The 15,762-nt window shown below is 39.6% G+C and overlaps 1 protein-coding gene across 5 annotated transcripts in view; it reads left to right on the top strand.

Annotated features, from left to right (window-relative positions):
• The window catches only part of BGAL17 (beta-galactosidase 17), a 434,395-nt gene that overhangs the window by 352,763 nt on the left and 65,870 nt on the right, over positions 1-15,762 (top strand). For all 5 annotated transcript variants that reach the window (XM_089411528.1, XM_089411525.1, XM_089411523.1 and 2 more), the window contains one exon: positions 13,037-13,140. In XM_089411528.1, coding sequence (XP_089267654.1) covers positions 13,037-13,140 — 104 coding nt within the window. The remainder of the gene's footprint in view (positions 1-13,036; positions 13,141-15,762) is intronic.

The following is a 15,762-nucleotide window of genomic DNA, read 5'->3' as shown; positions in this document are numbered from 1 at the left end:
AGCAGGGCCACCGGTTGGAACCAGCTGAAAAACCCGGTTGAGGTGTTGTGTCGAGAATTCGGCCCTAATCGGTCCTAATCGGCCGATTTAGGATGGAACCGACTAGTTTGTAGCAAACCAGCCAGTTCCGTCCTAAACTAGCCGATTACCTGCCATGCTCACCGAGGATCCCCACTGCAGCTTTTCCAAGGTAGTTTAGGGGTTTTGGAGGGAAATTAAGGGTGCTTTCCCTCCAAAAACACCCTCTCCAAGCCTTTAAGAGGCTCCTCTCCCTCTCATTTGTCTCACACATCTGATTTGGAGTGTTTATGAGTGTTTGTGAGTTTGCTTGGGAGCTTGGAGAGTGTTGAGTTTTTGCTGGAGTAGTCATCTTGGAGTTGGAGTTGGAGCTATTTTGGAGATAGTTTGTAGCTGTCAGTGGAGTTGGCATCTTCAAGAGGAGGCTAAGGAAGCTAGTTTGCATTTCCAGGTAAGGATTTTCACTTGAAAATTCCTCATTTGACTGCTGTCCATGAATTAAATTTTTTTATGTGTTATAAATTTATAAACTTCTCACTTCTATCATCTATGCTATCAAATCTCTAGCTCTATGCTATCAAATTTTGTAGCCTACATGTGCATTTGTTTTCCTAAATTGAGCTTTGGTTTTCCATGTTGCTTAGCTGCAATTTTTTTTTAAATGGCATATTTCTTTGCAAATTGTAATTATTTCAAGCAAACATGGCTCCAAAAGGAAATGACAGTGCATGGGCTCATTGTGATTTAATTGATGGAAAAATGATATGTAAATTATGCCATAAATCTATTGGAGGTGGCGTATTCTTAGATTGAAACAACACTTGGCTGGGATAAGAGGCCAAGTAACGCCATGTGGTGCACCAAATGTAGTGTTAGGTCCTATTAGGGTAGAATACATTTCCAAACTTGAAAAGTTTTATGAGGATAAGGCTAGGGAGAAGGCCATCCAAGATGACATTGCAAGGAAGAGGGAATTATTAGAAGCCATGAAAGAGAGTAGGTATGATGATTATGAGATTCAAGACTCAACTTCTATCCCTTCCACCAATGGCCCCTTTCACTATGTTCATCCTTCTTGTGGCCAACTGTCAAAAGGAACAAAGAGAACAAACATCCAAAGTTTTTTCTCATCTTCTGCCAACATTGCCTCTTCTAATCCCACTTCTTCCCAGCCAAGTCGTCAACCCACTTTGGATCAACGTTGGAAAAAACAATGCAAAGGAACTTCTCATCAATACATTGCTAGATGGTGGTATGATTCAGATATCCCATTTAATGTTGCTCGCTTACCTTATTACCAAGCTATGTGAGACTCTGTTATAGCTGCAGGAAAGGGCTTGAAAGGCCCTAGTATGCATGATTTGATGGGAGCTCTTTTGCAAAAAGAGATATCTTCCATTGATGAGTATTTGGTTGAGTTTAAAGATTCATGGCTCAAAACAGGTTGTTCCATCATGTCAGATGGATGGACTGATGGAAAGAACCACACTATCATTAATTTCCTTGTTTCTTGCCCTCAAGGAACCATGTTTTTGAGATCAGTTGATGCATTTGATAAGGTGAAGGATGCGGCCCTTCTATTTGAGCTTTTGGATGACATTATTCAGGAAGTTGGGGAGTAGAATGTTGTGCAGGTCATCACCTATAATGCCTCAAACTATGTTCTTGCTGGAAAGATGCTTGAGTCCAAATATAAGACCATATTTTGGACTCCATGTGTTGCACATTACATAGACCTCATTCTTGAGGACATAGGCAAAGTGGAGTGGGTAAAAAACATTGTAGAGCATGCCAAGTGCATTACAAAATACATTTACAACCACTCATGGGTATTGAGCCTAATGAGGAAAAACACTGGGGGCAAAGAGCTTGTTAGGCCTGCAATTACGAGATTTGCAACTCACTTCCTCACGTTGCAATGTCTCAATGGTCAACATAAAAACTTGCAGAAAATGTTTTCTTCTGAAGAATGGTCTGAATCTCGGTGGGCTCGTAGACAAGATGGAAAAGACACCAAAAGGAAAGTGTTTGACAATTATTTTTGTAAAAGGTCTGTAGAGCTTGTGAAAATTACCGAGCCGTTGTTAAGGTGCTAAGGATGGTTAATGGGGAAAAATTGGCCATGGGCTACATTTATGAGGCTATGGATCAGTGAAAGGAGCAGATACAGGCAGCTTACAAGGACAGGTTAGCTAAATATGGTCGTATATGGGAGATCACTGATAACAAATGGAACAATCAACTCCATCGTCCTATACATGCAGCTGGGTATTTTTTGAACCCAAAGTATCATTATAAAAATCGGCTAGGAGATCTGCATGATGGGGAGGTCAAAGCTGGAATGATTGATTGCTTAGAGCGCTTGGTCCCTACCCATGCAGCCCAGTTGGAAATACATAGAAAACTTATTGTTTTAACTATGGTAGGTGGTACCTTTGGCAAAAACTTGGCAAAGACGGCAAGAGATGTGGATCAACCAGGTAAGCAATTCCAATTTCCAATTTGTTTTTCTTTTCAAGTTAAAATTGTTTACGTTCTTTACAATTCAAATTATAAACTATGTTTGTAATTAATGTATTTTTCTTTGCAACACAATGGTGGGGGTCATTTGGTGGCTAATGTCCTCAATTGCAAAGGTTTGCAATTAGAGTCCTCAGTCAAACTTGCAGTGCTTCAGGTTGTGAGTGCAATTGGTCTGTTTTTGAGCGCATACACACGAAAAAGAGAAACCGTTTGGAACAAAAATGGTTAAATGAACTTGTTTTCGTGCAATACAACCTTCGACGGAGGAGGAACCAAATGATGAACAAAGCACCTGATCTAGATCCCATTGTGTTGGACGATATTGATCCAACATCAGAATGGGTGGAGGAGACTGAAGATCTTGTGTTTGAGGCTGATTTTTATATCGACATGGCTTTAGTGGGGGATGAAGTAGATTTTGTGGTGGCATCAAAACCAGGATTAGTAACGACATCAAGGAAAGGCAAAGAACCAGTGGAAGGCACTAATCGTGCAGGTCGAAAAACTCGTGCCTCCATTAGGTCCACTTCTATTGTTATTGGTGGCATTGCTACTGAGGTTGCAAAGCATGCTGAGGCATCCTTAGACTCTGAACCAGATGATGTCTATGTAGCTCCTGATGATGATCCTGTGGCTAGTAGTGGTGATGAACTTGATGATTGATCATGTGTACACTGTAGACTTGTAGTAGGCCAATGGCCTCATAACTTGCAGCATTGTTTTTGGACTTTATAGGCCATTTAGAGCCTCATTGCTTATGTATTTTGCTATTTTGTCGATGATATGTATTGCACTCGGTGCCATTTTGATATATTCACCTTTACATGGTTATAAATGAGCAAACTTTTCATATTTTGTCTCTATTGGCTTGGAATCATGGTTTTAAATCTTAAAAATAGTTTCGTTTCATTAAAAATTAATTATTTAATGTATTTTTCTAAAACTAGTTCGTTTAGGCCAAACCAGTCCCGGTTAGACTGGTTCCAGTCGGTAAACCAGTTCATTAGGTGGACCGGTCCGGTCACCAGTTCTGGTTTTAAAAACATTGATCTAGACTACCTAACCTATCAATTTGGTGGGCATCAACTCAAATTTCATCCATAAAATCTCTTGCCCTAGGTGTTGCTCTAAGAGGGAATCCCTAGCTTCTTTTCTCCTCAACTTGAGGACTTTCTTAAGGGTTTCATGAGCCTTGGATTAGTTGAATATCATTGTAAGAAACCATTTTCCTGGGGCCTCGACCTTTTGAATACCTATTATCATTGAAAACCTCAAAACCCTAGGTCTCAAGCCTTATTTTATAGAGCTTTTCTTTGAGAGCATTATGCTTCTTTGAAGCCTCATACCATTATTGTGCCTCTCTCTTGAATGAGCTCTAATGGGGTCACTTCGTACCTTATCATTAACGTATCTATCTAAAATGATTACTCCTTTATTGAGACTCCTCCCATTGATGAAAGTTTGTAAAGAGTAGGGGTTTTTGGCTGACGTGACATTGGGCCTCTACCTCATTATTAGCACTTCATTATTAGGGTTTCCCTCTCCAAGGCCTACTAGATCTCGTGGTTACAAGGTTCAGAGACCACTGGTGCATAGTCTTCGCGTACACAATCTTTAAATGAGAGGGATGAGTAGGAAGATTTCGCTCCACAGTAGGTTACTTTAGGGAGGAGGAAGCCAAGATGGCTTCAACAAACTTTGAAGGAAGTCCAAGAATCTGTGGGGAGTCCTAGGAGGGATGTTAGGGAGAGTAAGGCACTAGATAGGTTTTGCATCTATATGGCTTTGATGAGCAACATCATTGAGTTCGAGCCTTCTACTTTTGAGGAAGCAACAAACCAACAGGTTTGGAGGGATGTCATGGTGGAAGAGTAGAATTCCATCATGAAGAATACTGTGTGGGAGGTTCTATCGAGACCTGAGGGGAGGTCAGTGGTGAATTCCAGGTGGCTCTACAAAATCAAGTATGTTGTCGTTGGCAGCATTGAAAAAGTACAACGCATGGTTTGTGGCACGAGGTTTCTCACAGATAGAGGGTGTGGACTATGAGGAGACCTTCACACCATTTGCAAGATACAATTTGATTAGGACAATCATTTCCATTGCAACAAAGATGGGTTGGAGGATACATCGTATGGATTTAAAGATAACCAATGTTGCACGAAGCGGGAGCGAAGTGGAAGCGCGGAGCGCGGAAGCGTCATTTTCCAAAAATCTAGGAAGCGAAGCGTCCGCGGAAGCGTCATTTTCCAAAAATCTAGGAAGCGAAGCGTCCGCGGAAGCGTCTGCTATATATATATATTTTTTTATATTTTTTTGCATTTATACTCAAACCAAACATCCCAAATACCAAATTAATTGTAGAAGACATGAAAACATGCATATTTTTGCATAAATCAAGATAGATATGGCATCCATGATTCCATTGTAGTTACTAGTATGTACAACAATCATCTATATTCTAGCTATTACAAACATACATCAAATTTTTAAGCATATTATAAAACATAAAACATTTAAGCATATTATAAAACATAAAACATAGAGCATATTATGATTTATCTAGCAAGTGAGCAACTGTCAACATTTGTCATGTCCAAAATTCAAATAATAATGTTTACAAAATATGTCACTTGGTCACCGCCAAGCCAAAAAGGTTCAAAATTCAAATTCACAAGTCTACAAGTCTAATGAGTAATCTATGACAAAAAGAAGTAGATTGTGAATATATCTACTAATCTCTCCTCCTTCCACCACGAATAGAACGTGATGGCGGGCCTCCACGTGGTGGCAATGAAGAAGATGGTCCCTGTGTAAGTCGTGGCACTGGAACTGATGAAGAAGAACCCCCTGCCGTTGGTGTTGAACCATGGAACCTAGAAACCAAGGGACCAGATGGGGGTGGGGGTGGTGGCATATCAACACCCGTGTCATCATCCTAGAATCGCTCAAAAAATTCATGCAAAAAAAAAACACTAGTTAACAAAAAAATTAAAAACATGAATTAGAGAAATGCTTTATAAGGGAAAATTGGAAAATTCATACCACAATGGACATACCTGGATAAGAGAATCCTCTAATTGCTCTAGTCGCAACACTCCATCCTCCAAATTGGGCTCCTCTGGATTCTTGTCCCAAGTCAACAAGTCTTTATTAGACTTTGCATCTTCACAGTAATGGGACAACAATCGCAAGTTGTAATGAACATAAACCAAGCTCTCTGCCCGGTCTAAATTCAACCTGTTCCTTTTAACACTGTGGATGAAAGAATAAGAGCTCCAACACCTCTCTGCAGAAGAAGTGTTTACCACCTGTGATAGCACCCGCAATGCCAAACTCTGTAGAAGTGGAGTAGGCCCTCCATGCATGTTCCACCACTCAAGAGCAGAAAAATGCTCTCGATCTTGAATTGCATGCATGCTCCCAAATGGACCAGTGTTGCTCGTATAGTTGCTCACCTGTCTCCGTACCAATGCAGCCTCCTCATTATCAGGGATTAATCTACTCAATGCAGCCATATATTTTTCGTGAACCTCTTTATCTTGGTGTGGTTTTTTCCTGACTCCCCCCCCAGGTGCTGGTTTTGAAAGCCATGATGGATGATAGTATTTAGGTGTCAAAACATATGCTAATGCATGCAATGGAACATTTAGCATATCCCATCGTTTTTCCACCTCTTCACGAATATAATTGTACAAGGTGGTATCTCTAGGCTCAACAATGTCTTTAATCTGCCCCAACATGCTATCCATTTGCTCATACACCTCCCCAATTACTGGTCGATCTGAATCTGCAAACTTGATCATGTAATAAATTTGTTTGGTGAATTGCAAAACATATTTAACCTGTGACCAAAAGTAACTGTCAAGAACAGTGTCCTTGACTTCATTAGCACCATCTGTGTCAGTGTTAATTTCATCCCATGTTTCAGCACACACCAGATTAGTTAAAGCTTGTCTCACCCTCACTAGCCGCCTAAAGGTGAGGTAATAACTAGCAAATCTTGTCTTTGCAATTTTAAGCAATTGCAACTTGGAGTAAGTGCCATAGAAGTAGTTTACCCTTGTATGCCCTGTGATGAATTTAATGAGCTGCTTCCCTTTCCTGTAAACCTCAGCAATCCACCCACAATCTTTGTGTTTCACAATATCATGCATCAAAAGGTTCAATGTGTGAACCAGGCACCCAGACCAAAAGATGTGTGGATGAGTACGCTCAATAATTTTTCCTGCTAACTTACAATTTGCTGCATTATCTGTGATCACTTGAACCACATTATTCGGACCAACATCTTTGATTGATTTCAATAGGAGATCTGTAATGTTTGGTGCAGTTGCACTGATGGAGGAGGAGTCATGAGATGCAATAAATACTGCACCACTAGAAGAAACACCAAGAACATTTATCAAATGTTGGTTTCTAATATTTGTCCACCTATCTGATACAATGGATACCCCAGAATCCACCCACTCATGTGTAAAACGTGTCAAAGCTCTTTGAACCTTAGCTTTTTCTCTTTCTAATAACACTGTTCTAGCTTTCTCATAGTTGGGGGCCTTGTATCCTTTTGGGGCTTCATTGATGGCCTTTACCATTTCATGCCAATAGGGAGAGCGAAGCACATTGAATGGTACACCGCAAGCACAAAGAAAACGGACTATCTTTCCATCCACATCATCCCTCCCAGCAACATTAAGGAAATCCCCTATTGTTTTTCTACCTCCAGAGGTTGCAAAAGTACCATGAGGAGATGGGCAACTACCAAATTTAGAGGTTGCACTTGATTCAGAATGAGTTTTTTGTTTCTTGTTTTTTCGTTGTGCAACCATCTCTATTTTGATGTATTTTTGTCTTTGTTCACTTGAAATGTTTGGGCAAATGGTTACCCCCACAGAACCCTTTTTTTCATCACTGTCTAGCACCCCACAAAGATGCCTCCTCAGACGGGTATATGAACCCGTATATGGTTTTCCTCCATGACAACCATGAGGGCACATCCATTTGTAAGATCCACCACCCTTTCCCCCTTCAAGTTTGGTCACATAGTTCCACAAGGGATTTGATGTACCTTTCCCATCTTGTGCTTCAGTGTCCTCTTCAAGTTCATCCCCTTCCTCTTCAAACCCTTCCTCCTCATCATACATTGGGTCACTACTATTAGGACCAAGTTCATCCCCTTCCTCTTCCCCTCTATTCCTCACCCTTGCCATCATTAAAACCAAGAGTGGAATGATACATAGAAGCCAAAAGAACACCATCTTGGAATATGGATATAGGTGGTGGACAACCTGTAAATAAAGGAGCAAGTAGAAACAATGGGAAAGAGTAGGAGAGGGAGGAGAAAAATACAATTTTTTTTTCAAAAAAACAAGGGAGTTTGGGGTTTGAACTTACCTCTTTAGCTCTTGTAGATGAAGTCCTCCAAGCTCTTGCTCCAAGCTCCTCCTCCTTCTCCTAGCTCCTCCTTCTTCACTCCTCCAAGCTCTCCTCTCTTCTCCTCTCCTTTCCTCTCTTCTCTTCTCCTCTCCTCTCTTCTCTTCTCCAACTCTCATAAACTCAAAGTGAGAAAATGAGAAGAGAATGGGGGCTTTATTCTTTTCTAAAGTCACCCTAAAGTCACCCTAAACTCACCCTAACCCACCCCCTCATGCTAGTTAAGTTAAATTTTAAAAGAAATTAAAAAAAAAATACGTTTAATTCGCTGCCTCCGCGGGTTGCGCCTGGGTGGCGTGCGGGTGGCGTGCGCTTCCGGGCAGGTTGCGTGGCGCCACCCCTTGCCCGAATCGCCTCCCGAACCGCGATTCCGGGGGGCCGCAACCTCAAATGGCAGGAATCGTTTTTTTAACCCGGAATCGCACCACCTCAAAAACGGAATCGCGCTTCCTGTGGGGATTCCGGATCGATTCCGTACGATTCGCGATTCTGCCTTTGGATCCGGGGGGGGGGGGCGATTCCTGCAACACTGAAGATAACTATTATGAATGGGATTATACAGGAGGAAGTGTAGATTGAGCAGCCACAGTGCTTTGAGGTGCATGGGAGAGAGTTTGATGTGTGCAGGCTGAAAAGGCCTTATATGGACTGAAGTAAGCTCCCACAACTTGGTACTCGAGGATTGATACCTACTTCCTGCAAATGGGTTTTGAGAAGAGTGAGGTAGATCCCAACCTATACTACATAGTGGTTGGTGGAGATCCTCTTAGTCTCGTGCAAGGTTACTTGGGAGCAGGAGCGAAAGCGGGAGCGGGGAGGGACATTTTCAAATGCTCTCGGTTCGGGAGCAAATCAAGAATGAATTTTTATATAATATATATTTTGATGCATATATGTCAACAAAAGCATGTAGAATGATGAATTAGATATAAAAAGTATAAAAACATGGATTGAACCATATAACATCAATCATCTAGAAGTTATAATCTTCATCAACCACATCCACAAGTTAGTAACATACAACATATTGAGTCTCATGATTCATCAATCTTAAAGTTTCAAGCTTTCAAAATTCGATATATAACATTTATCATCATTAATCACAAAAGTTGCAACTTGTACTTACAACCATTACCATTACTAAGTAACCAAATGATAACAAAGAATATCTAACATGAAATGAAATGTTTCAACTTTCAACTTTCATGAAGCATCATATTTATAATTCATTACTAATGAGCTATAAATGCCAACTTCAAACTTCAAACTTAAATTGTCATATATTGTTGACAAAAAATACCATAATAAATATGAAAGGGTCAATAGTTATAAAAAGTACTAGAAACTAGAAAAGGCAAGAAAATCTATTATCTACAGCTTGAACCTCTTGCCACTAGAAATTTCTAATTTCTTATCTCGTGCTTTATTGGGAGTCTCCCCTTGTATAGTCAAACGACCTTGGTGCTCCTGATTAAATACAAGTTCCATACCCTAGTACCCTAGGTGCTCTTGATTATTCGGAGTCTCCCCCGCATAGAGGGCTTGGTGCTTTTGATTAAATACAAGTTCCTTACCCTAGTACATGGCAAAATCCAATGGAAACAGTGCACTCCCCCCAACTTGAAATCTTGAAAAAATGACAAGTCTGTTGGATTTTATAAAATTCTACTTTCTCCATACGAAATCCAATGAGGTCGGAACCACTCTCAAACTTCCCGAGTCATTTCATGGTAATGTTAAAAATTTAAGTACAAGGATGACAATGAAAGATAGAGGAGAACCTCACTTTTACTTTAAGAATTTAACATTACCATGAACTGCATATCAACACTAGGGCCAGATTCTTGTTTCCAATCTTCAATAGCTCCCTATATCACTCCTAAATTGGTAGGGAACGGAACTTTTTTAGGGAGTGAACTTTTAGAGCACGCTCTCGGGGTCGCTCCTGATGTGCTCCGACCAGGAGTGCACTTCGAGAGCAGGTTCAACAGGGGGGGCGCTCCCCGTAACCCTGGTCTCGTGCTATATGTGGATGATATCTGTATTACAAGTTTAGAGAGGCTCATAGCTATTTGCAAGTGAGATCTTGCTTTAGAGTTTGAAATGAAAGATATCGGGCTGATGCATTGTTTTTTAGGATTAGAGGTTTGGCAAGAACTGGGGCATATTTTTCTGGGACAACGGAAGTATGCAATTGACAACTTGAAGAGATTTTCGATGGAGGATTGCAGGCCTATTTCAAAACCAATGATAACCAACTAGAGAAAGTTGAATGCTTCTGAGGTTTAGTTGGTGGATCCCACCTTGTATCGCCAACTAATAGGATCATTGATGTATCTAGTCAACATTGAGCCGGATTTGTGTTTTGCTGCCAAGACTCTCAGTTAGTATATGGTTGAGCCGAGGAGAGTGCACTGGATGGTGGAAAAACATGTGCTCAGGTACCTATGAGGTATAGTGGATTTTGGACTAGACTATGTGAGAGGGGATGGAGTTAGTTTGATGTAGACTTAGACTAGGCAAGAAGTGTAGTGGACAAGAAAAACAGTTCAAGGTGTTGTTTTAGATTGGGCTCGGCAGTTGTGTCATGGCTCAATGAGAAACAAAAGTTAGTGGCACTGAGTTTTGCAGAGGTAGAGTATATGGCAACTAGTTAGGTGAGTTGCAAGGCCATATGGCTTCACACGTTACTAGTTGGGTTTTTTGGCCAGCTGTTGCAGCGTACGGTGATTTACTGTGGCAATCAGAGTTGCATTAAACTCTTGGAAATCTGGTATTTCATGACAGGTCAAAACATAATGAGATCAGATGGCATTTCATGCGGGATCATGTTCAGAGAGGGGCACTTGATCTTTGATATATATATTCACAGATGAGCAAGTTGCAAACATTCTCATGAAGTGGTTGGTGAAACGCAAGTTTGTGTTTTTCAGAGACAAGTTGGGGATGGTGAAGAACACCTTCGTCGCTGAGATGGAGTGTTGAAGTTTTTGGCTTGAACAAGTTTCTTCCACATTGGCTTGGTGTCTAGCATGTAGCAGAATGTCCAAAAGTGGTTCCTAGGACATTAACTTTATTTTATAAAGTTAAAGTGACTTGTATGTGTTTATAAAATGATTTAAGTTGTGATACTGAGAGATTATATCACAAGCATAAATCTCATTGGCCAAGGATTCAATCTAAGCCATTAGATCTTAGAGCTAGGTAAAAATATGATGAGATGTAAAAGGAGTTTCTAGGGAAAGACACAAATTATTCAATTCATTTTTTGAACAACAGAGAGAGAGAGAGGACTGAAGAAAGAGGAGAGAAGGGGCAGCAAGGAGCATGCAAACCAAGGAGAAATCACAACATTTATTGTAGTCATTGCACAGATTGAGGCAGAGAAATCAAGGATCCTTGCACAGATTTTGAGTTCGTATTTCTGCACAGAAATCAAGGAAGTTTGGCATAGATTTTGAGGCAGTATTTCTGCACAGAAATAGACAGCTTTGGCATAGACTTCGAGGCGATATTTTCTGCACAGAAATCAAGGGTTTTGCAGAGATTTCCAGGCAGTCTCTTCTGCACAGAAATCAAGTGTCTTGGCACAATTTTTGAGGTGATAAAGTGGCTCAGAATTCGAGATAAGTACAGTCAATTGTTGCTGGAAAAGAAATTTTCTGTTAAGTTGTTTTATTTTTCTGTGGGCTCATAATAGAGTTCTCTCTCTACTAGTTTTCCCTTCAGGGTTTTTTTCAGGGACGCTGCATGAAAATTTGTGTCATTTAATGTGTTTGTTTTGAAAGTTTCCCTAGTTTCCACTCAGCATTTGCAGTAAATGATTCAATGTGTATCTTTCATAAGTTCATTTTTTAATGCATTTGTGTATGAGTATTAAACCCTAACAGCAAGAAATTGAGAAACTTATTGAGATTGAAAACCGTCATTAGGTCAAATTAAAATTTGCAATTATGCGCTGAATAAAATAACTGTTCACTATAAACTAGCAGAATGTGCTCTATTTTTCAGTCTTGGGGACAATTTTGGCCTATCTGATTGATTAGTCCAATTTTTGTCTATGTGAGCTATACTTCGTCTAGTACTGTTCACTCATCCTTTCAGCATCATGTACAGATGCATGGTCCACTGGAAAAGTGGATAGAAACAAGTTGAGTCTAGAAATTAAATAAAGTCAACCCTATCTGATTTGCTGCACATTTGATCTTCATCTTGTTATGCTCTCAATTTCAATTCATCATTTTTTTTCGAGGATTGCGTAAAATGTTTCTGTGAAGTTCTCGGTTCAACTCCTTGAATAACTATATCATAAACATATTTTTATGCATGCATAACACTTTTTACACGAAATGAAAACTTCCCATTTCCGAGCAACATTTGATTAAAGAGTAAGTTTGGCATGGAGATAACTGAAGCATATCAGTCAAACCCACTGATACTATATGGTCTTGCTATTAATTCTTTGTTCACCGACTTTTGAAACATTTTTGTATTGCTTGGATACACTAGAAAACTTGTGCTGTGTTACAGATTATGATTTGGACCTGGAAATTTATTGTGATGTTCTCTGTCGTGGCTATCGTTTTGTTATATTAAACATAGATACTCTCAGTTGCGGCAGTTTTAGAAAGTGACGGGATGTATTAAGCTCCCATGATAGGTTCCCACTCCAATATTCTTTGTGATAAAAATATTGCTCCACAAACTCTGCTCATCTATATGGGCTACTTAACCTAAACCCAGTGAACTTCTGAAATGATTTTCTAGCATGATTTGCTCATTAGTATGTATGATACAGTCCTTATTAGCTAACCATTTTAATTCCTTTTTACTGGTTGCTGTTGCTATTACAAATTTTTATATATTGAACCTTAGCTATTGGCTAAAATGGCAACTTGTCTAACAGAAACATTTATCTTTTTCATAATCTAATCTATTCTGAAGTTTGTGCATGGACATGGATTAGTTTTGTGTGTTCATTTTACAGGATTGTAGCCCAAATCTTATAATTGCATGTATAAGTTGTCCATATATTGACTCGTCATGTATCTGTTTTGCACAGGTCATTCTTGAGCTGGAGAAAGAAAACACAAAACTTGAAGTGAATCTTGTTGATAGACCTGACTTCACCTGTGGGCAACAATTAAAGCAAAGTTACTTCGTGAGGTAGGGAAATGAAATAATCATGTCAAATGGGAATCCAGATTTTCCCATTTGATATGATTGGTTGTAAATTTATACTTACATGGAGACCATATTGGTTTACATTATTGGACATTGTTTGGTTCCATTCAACGTTAATTTGCAATGATGAGACCTAAAGGTCATGTGATAGATTCATGTAAAATACTATAGCATTTATTAAGAGAAATCACCTTTACAACTTAGGGTGTACTCTCTCTTCGATAACGCTTCCAACCTCCAAATTTGATGAGGATGATGTGGATGCTAGTTCACATAACTGAAGAATGAAGTAATCAACTATTCCATGGGAGATTAGAAGTGTTGATTCTCATCAAACCTGATGACCCAAGGGTGTACCCTGTCTTCGACAACGCTTCCAATCTCCAAATTTTGATGAGGATGATGTGGATGCTAGTTCACATAACTGAAGAACGAAGTAATCAACTATTCCATGGGAGATTAGAAGTGTTGCGTCTCATCTAACCTGACCACCCAAAGAAGCATTTTAACATGCAAATATAGTGTAATAAGCATGTGATTTAGAAAATCTTCCGGCCTATTGCACATTTCAAAGTTCGATACTTGCTACACCAAGCTGTTTCCATTCTTGCGTAACTCCAAATGGTTGGACTTGAGGCTAAACTAGGCCAATTGTCTATGAAAGTGGATGTCTTGACTTCCATTGGTCATCTTGTGTAAGTCTCGGTGGTGTTGAACCAAATGATTACAACAACAAAAACGCATTGCAACTCTCAGGAGAAAGCTAAAAATACCTACAACAATACATTTCATATTTTGGGAAATCAGTGAAGTACATTGTCAAGTCCATTGGCAATAAGATTTTAACAATAGGTAAATGTGTATGTACACCTTATAGTTTGTGTTTTTTTTATCCAAATTTTTGTGAATTCTGTTGAAGTTTCTAAGCTTACTTAGTTTAGAAACCCTTCATGCACTTTTTCTGATTTATTCCTACCTACTTGTTATTTTTCTTTAACAAGTTATTTACAAAATAAATACTAAAAATAAACACAAGTGCATGCTCAACATATTATAGATCAACAACTAAAAGAAACAAGAACAAACACACCACATGACACCATTATTTTTGGACCAATGTCCTCGGAAAATCCCAATGCGGGAAAACTGGTGCAGCTATCTGAGGGTTTTCTTATTAAGCAATATCGAAGTACAATCTGGGTGCCGACACTGGCCTACCCAATAGAGAATTTCCTCAGCAGCTATACCTCACAGTTTGAGAGAAATCTCTTGGCTGAAACCCTGGAAAATCCTTCAGACAGCTGCTCAGCACAAAACTGCTCTGCAACCCCAGCGTCTACCCAATCTGGACTGTGTCAGCGCCTCGTTGTCTCACGTTGGTCTTGCTTCAGCCCCAAGAGGCCCTGTGTCAGCTTTCTGGGCCTCTGCGTCAGACACGCTGGCCTCTCTGGTGCTCTACGCAACACTTGGCTGCCTCTGCGTGGCCCTGCGTGAGCCCTTGCTGGCTTTGCGTCACTCTCCTTGGCTGTTGCGCTACTTTCCCGGCACAATCTTTGCCATCTCTGTTTCTCTGTACTCAATGCCCCTCAGTTGCTCTCCCGATCACTGATTCTATCTCTCTTAGCAAACCCTGCTCTAGAGAATAGAATGACTGATCACTCTGGTGTATTCTCCAAGTGACCCTCAAGCCTCCTCTTATACTTTTCCTGTTGACATCTCAACAGTCGAGATTAAGTCCCTAATCAACGGCTAAGATTAGATTTGGCTTGATCTATGTCTTTTGGACCACTCTAACACAGATTCATATTAATACACATTAATATTTTATTTTCCCTGAGTTTAGACTTAGGGACTCCATTAAAAATATTAATTATTTTAATATCTCCTGATCTGTTTAGAATCTGCCCAAATCCTTTCTGGGTATTGGAGATCTCATGTACCCCAACCTCGCCACCAAATTTCGTGGCTAGAGCACATCCGATGCTACCCCAAATCATCAAATTCCAACAATGTTACTAACTTAATGAGGATTGTGATCTCAAATGAGAACTCTAGCCCAAAACATTTTTATTTTTGCACAAAACAAACATGAAAAAAAGAAAAACCCTGAAATTGAAAAGTGATGATGTTGTATCACCCACTTTTTTTAAGGGTTAAATTCAATAATTTTTTAGCCACATCATTAAAAATTGAATGTCATGACTATGAAAGACATGAAAAGACATGAAAAAACATCTTGAAAATGCAAAAGTGGTGATGCATGATCACCTTTTTCTTTGTAAGGATGAAAATTCACAACATTTTTAAACCATAGCATTAATGACCAAGCATCATGAGTATAAAAGACATGAAGAAACACTCTGAAATGGAAAAGTGATGGTGCAACATCACCTCTTTTTTATGGTGAAAATTTAGACATGGTTCAACTATGACATTAAAGACCCGATATCATGATTATGAAAATCCTTAAAAATCGATACTTAAATCAAAGAGTGGTTCTACAAAGAGCAATTTTTTTTCAAGCTTAAGATAATAGTTCATTTGAAGCCTTAGCATAAGACAACTCGACTCTTTTTCAATGGTGTTAAAATTGGCAACTAGGGC

The sequence above is a fragment of the Pinus tabuliformis genome, chromosome 3_1, assembly GCF_031772625.1.
Source record: "Pinus tabuliformis cultivar Carrire ecotype Pingquan chromosome 3_1, CPIR1, whole genome shotgun sequence".
Taxonomy (NCBI): Eukaryota; Viridiplantae; Streptophyta; class Pinopsida; order Pinales; family Pinaceae; genus Pinus; species Pinus tabuliformis.
This window is presented reverse-complemented; position numbering and strand designations above follow the sequence as displayed.